Here is a 5,297-nt window from a genome sequence, read left to right as displayed (position 1 = left end):
TCGTTTTTTTTTTTTTTTTTTTTTTTTTTTTTTTTCTTTTTAAATCAAATGTCCACATTTTTGTTTGATCGATGTGATGAGTAAGGGAATGTGTCAGGTAAACGTTTTATCAATTTACTGTTACATGTTCATGTTGCAATTTGTACTTACTTGCCGCAAACACAAGAACAGAAGAACTTTTCACCAAATATCGATTATCGGTAGTGTTCATGAATTTTACATATATGTATATATATAATATATATAAGAAGAAAATTATATAGCCTTCAACAAATGACGTCAAAGTTTTTTTGTTTTTGTTCTTGTTGTCAATAATAATGCAATTTTTCAGTTTCGAATGCAAAACTAGTGGAAAATGACAAACAAGCCGAGGAACAGACAACATGACAGACAAGCAGACACGAACGTAAAGATATGTATGCTTTATGTATGTCTACATAGGCAAATGCGTTGAGTGCAATCTTGCTGAGAAAACGTGAAGTGAAACGAGGGTAAATTATAATCAAAAGTATAAGAATCATTGTAGTACGTAGTACGTACGTACATACGTATGTTGAATGCCAAGCAAACCGGCAAATAAAGATTAAAAGCGAAAGTGTCTCATGAAATATTTTTCTATTATGTGCGTGGCAATGTTTGCCTTCTGATCTTATAGTGAGTTACATAGGTGTTCGCTTGTATTTTGCATATCTTTCGAGAGATATTTTTACGTATACGTACACACCAACACATGTTTCTTTTTTTTTTGTGCTTTGTTTTTTTAAAACACATCCCTACATATTATTATCATTATTATTATTATGTATGGTTGGCAGATAAATGTTATTATAATGATATAGACCTTTTGGCTAAATGCCCGAAATTAATTTATAGATTTTTTTTTCATCTAATCATAACTAAGTTTGTTATACCGTTCGTAACATCAATCATTTTAAATCAAATTATTTAAATATTTATTAATTATGTAATGGTGCACTATAAGTCCTTTACTTATATATGTTATGATGTTTATAAAATATTTAATCTTAATCGTAGGAAACCTTAAGATTTCTCAAATTTCAAGCTAACTAAATTTCTCGCTACACAACACTAGGCTCTTGGGCTCTTTTAGATACATATGATGGACTAGATCGCTGCGTTTTACTGCGTAAAAAAAAAAAAAAAAACAAAGAGAAGACGCAGATCTGATTTTACTTTAGGAAAATTAATGGGTTTTTATTTTTATTCACTTTGCATGGAATTTAGACGGACCGTTCACATGTTTGCTGTTCAAGACCATAGCACATCGGTTTGTTTTCTTTTTGTAACGTCTTTATAGAATATAAGTCAGACGACTCAAGACAAGCCAGAAGGCTATGTCAAAGTTCACTTTCCGCTTTATGTAATCTTTGGAATGATGATTCCATTTTCTCTATTACATGCCAAGTATTCAGTATCAGTATTTAGTGTATATGTAGTGTGTGTTTGGTTTTCTTTTTGTAACGCCTCTATCGCCTCTATTTGAAATAGGAGTGAGAAGACTGCCAGAAGAGAAGACAAGCCAGAAGGCTATGTCAAAGTTCACTTTCCGCATTATGTAATCTTTGGAATGATGATTCCATTTTCCCTGTTACATGCCAAGTATTCAGTATCAGTGTTTAGTGTATTTTTGAAAAAAAAAATTATTTTGATGCCGCTTCAAGGTGACAAAAGAAATCAGCTATAGAAAATGACAAAGAGGACTTCGAAAGCGGAAAGAGACGGCTAGTGATGATCGAACTGAGATCCACAGACAGCAACCTTTTTAGTCCCGTGGATATTCAAGATTCGTCTGCAAACTAATACACATTACTGTTGCACCAGATTGGAGCCAAATGAGAGACAAAGGGAACGCTTTTGAAATTTCTTAGGGGGAGCAAAAATGTTTTGCGATTTATGAGTTAACCGCTCGATTCCCGATTACGGAAATTTTTGCCTCCTTGCTTCCTTCTCAAGCCAATCACTATCATAAATTTAATATGCATTGTACTTGTGTCACTCCATTCTTGTTTAATTTAATTATTTTGTCTTTCAGTGTTGAAATCAATGAATCAGTCCGTGGCGAAGATGTTTACATCGTCCAATCTGGTTCCGGTGAGATAAATGACAATTTGATGGAGTTGCTGATTATGATTAATGCATGCAAAATTGCATCAGCATCCCGTGTAACAGCTGTGATTCCTTGCTTCCCCTATGCTAGGCAGGACAAGAAAGACAAGGTAATTTTCAAAAATTTAAAAAAAAAAAAAAAAAACAAAAACATATTTTTTAGAAAAAGCAAAAAAAACGAAAAAATCTTATTTTTTAAACCAATTACACTAAATTTTAACTATTATTTACTGGCTGCTCTGATTTTATTTTATGGAATAAAGCAATTTTTTCCTTTTGTTTTCTTTTCATGATTTTGCATTTTGAAAACTTTTACGAAAATTCGTTTCCAATACAATTAAAATGTTAAACAATCGACAAAAAAAAAAATGTGGATAAAGATATTTTATTTAATCGTTAAGCAAAAAAAAAAAAGAACTCAAAAATGTTGAAATATTTTTTTTTTAAATATAGTTTTTTCTTTAAGATGTTTACTCGTTTTTCTAGATAATGAATAATTTTTTCATTTAATTTTTTATATGTTTAGCTGGCTGGTGATGGCGAAAAGCAACGTTCCAAGAACAACGATTGGAAATTTAGGGTATTTTGTCCTACAAAAAAAAAAAAAAAAAAAAAAAAGATATAATTTTTTTTTTTTCTTGTTTATCTACGAATCAGTTTTTGTGTTTGGTCCAACGTCTTCAGAGAGATGATCAGCATAACATTTTTTGCATATTTTGTAGAAAATAAAAAGAAAAGAAAAAAAAAAAAAAGAAAAACCAACATACATTTCGACCCGCATATACGCATATGGTACATAGATGGGGAAAGAACTACTGCAACTTTCCTCTAATGTTAAATTTATTCTATTTTATTCCATACCATTCCGTTTCAAAACGAAACATTTTTCAATTTCTTCATACTTGTGTGAAGTATTCCTCGCCGAGGAACTTCTTGGAACAAATAGTTGCGCTGCAAATAAGTGATATTCTAATAGAGGTAGACCCGGCGAGCGGATCAACGCATTCATAGCTGAAAATATGAATATTTTCCAGAATTTTTCCAAGAGGAATTCAAGATTTCAAAATGATTGCGACCATATTTAATGAAATAATCTGAAATAGTTAACGAAAATGCGAACGATTCGCAAACGTACTTTCTGCCAGAGTAGAATTGCAGCTAAATCACTTTTGCTGCAAATTTGGGATTTCCAATAGGCAACCATGTTACCATTCGTCATTTGCGTATAAAATCTAAAACTTGTTACAAATACTTCATGCGGTCACTCAAGGTACGCCCACAATTCATCAAACAGTTACATACGGAGATAGTATAAAAATCGTATCTTATTTAAAACAACGTGAAGATACTGCTATCGGTCTGAGCGTTTCAACATTTGGAATAAAAAATCGAATAGATTTGACTTTGTAGAGAAATTGCATTTGTTTCTGGCTCAACTGTATATCTATGGGTTCCATATGAAGTGGTTTTATTTTCAATTTTTTTTTTTTTTTTTCTCTTTTTTTTCTTCTTTTTGCAAAAATTTCATTTAATTTCCAAAAAAAGTATTTGTTTTATGTAACATTTTGTGTTGTTGCGTTTTGCATGTCATCCGTTTGGTTTCTTTTTTTCAGGCGGTATTTCTCACATGGTGTCACTTTGCAAAAAAATTAACGAGGTTTGTTAAAAAAAAAGTCCTAGCTTCTTAAACTTTCGCTGTTCTGTAAATTTAATAATAAAAAATGTTTTTTTTTTATTTATTTATTTTTTTTTTTAGCCATATCTAATGTTTGAATCCGGAAATCGGATATAAAATTGTTTAATTTACTCGAAAGATTCAATAAATCAAATGGCGAATTTTCGAGACCCTTTTCAATTCTCATCAAAGTAGGGAGAAACCGCAGCAAGCCATTTCTGGTCGCACGTTTGGCGGAACTCATAACAATGTATCATTGCGGCCCCATGAAATGCGATCATATTGAAACAAATTTCGTTGCGACATCTTTAAAGTCAAAAGTATTCAATAAAGCAATTGCCTGGTGTGAGTCAAGTGATGTAACACATTTTCTGGTACTTCCTAAGTGTAAGAAATCTTTGCTTTCTTGATAATAGATTATTCGATTATATAACATTTCGGATGTGATTCAGCAATCTGTTTATCTTCTTCCTCTCGCCTTCGATTCTTCTTACCTGGCACATAGCTGGCCAGTCTTGCTGTAAATTGGATAGATTTTCGTATCCAATGTTCGTGCGTCGACTTGACTTCACCTGTCTTGACTTTCTAACGTTAGTCTACCGTGGCTGGCCGTGGTCAGTCTTAATTTGCTGCATAGTAAATTTAATCCGGTGGCTTAGTTTTAATGACCATAGCCTTAGGCTCACATAGCTGGCCAGTCTTACTGTAAATTGGATACATTTTCGTATCCAATATTCGTGCGTCGACTTGATTTCACCTGTGTTGACTTTCTAACGTTAGTCTGCCGTGACTGGCCGTGGTCAGTCGTAATCTGTTGGATAGCTGGCCATTCGTATTTCGTCGGCATTGCCTAGCTAATCTTAACACTCTCAAGCGTTAATCTTCCTTGCCCGGCTAGCCTGTCTTACGTTGACCTAGGCTGATTAATCTTAATCAATCTTGATTAGATCGAATTGTATTCTGTCCCTTATTCAATATCAACGAACCTTGAAACACTTTATACTTTTTAACAAACCTCGTAAATGTTTTCATTTTTTTTTTTTTTTTGTTATTTTTTTTTTTTCTGTTATTACAGTTGCTATCATTATGCAATGAAATGCATTCCATAATCAATTTATTGATTATTGGCCAAAAATTTCCTACAAAATTTGCCCATGAAAGAATTGAATTGAAGAAATGTTATCTTTTTCCACATTTTTTGTTGTCGTATTATTTTGTCGCTTCATTGCAATTAAAAAATAAAAAATCTCTCATCATCAATTAAACCTGTCGATGTCAATTACTAAACACTTTTTACATTTTGATTTAATTTTTGTTAATTAGTTAACGATATACTCTCTCCATTGTCATGGACATGATTATGGTTATGCCGATGATAATGTTTACTTACTTATACTTGTTAATTGTTGTTGGGCGGTAATCTAAAATTTTGGCATAAAGGTTTTATTTATTTGTTTTTTTTTTTTTTTTTTTTTTTTTTTTTTTTTTTTTTTTT

General features: G+C 31.8%; 1 protein-coding gene across 1 annotated transcript in view; it reads left to right on the top strand.

The window, feature by feature from the left end:
• LOC119632683 (ribose-phosphate pyrophosphokinase 1) overlaps positions 1-5,297 on the top strand; it is a 26,436-nt gene that overhangs the window by 11,548 nt on the left and 9,591 nt on the right. The window contains 2 exon segments of the mRNA XM_038025710.1: positions 2,054-2,237; positions 2,654-2,707. Of these exon segments, the coding sequence (XP_037881638.1) occupies positions 2,054-2,237; positions 2,654-2,707 (238 nt within the window).

The sequence above is a fragment of the Glossina fuscipes genome, unplaced genomic scaffold (genome assembly GCF_014805625.2).
Source record: "Glossina fuscipes isolate IAEA_lab_2018 unplaced genomic scaffold, Yale_Gfus_2 1, whole genome shotgun sequence".
Lineage (NCBI taxonomy): Eukaryota > Metazoa > Arthropoda > Insecta > Diptera > Glossinidae > Glossina > Glossina fuscipes.
Note: the sequence above shows the minus strand (reverse complement) of the source record. Positions and strands in the feature narration are given on the sequence as shown.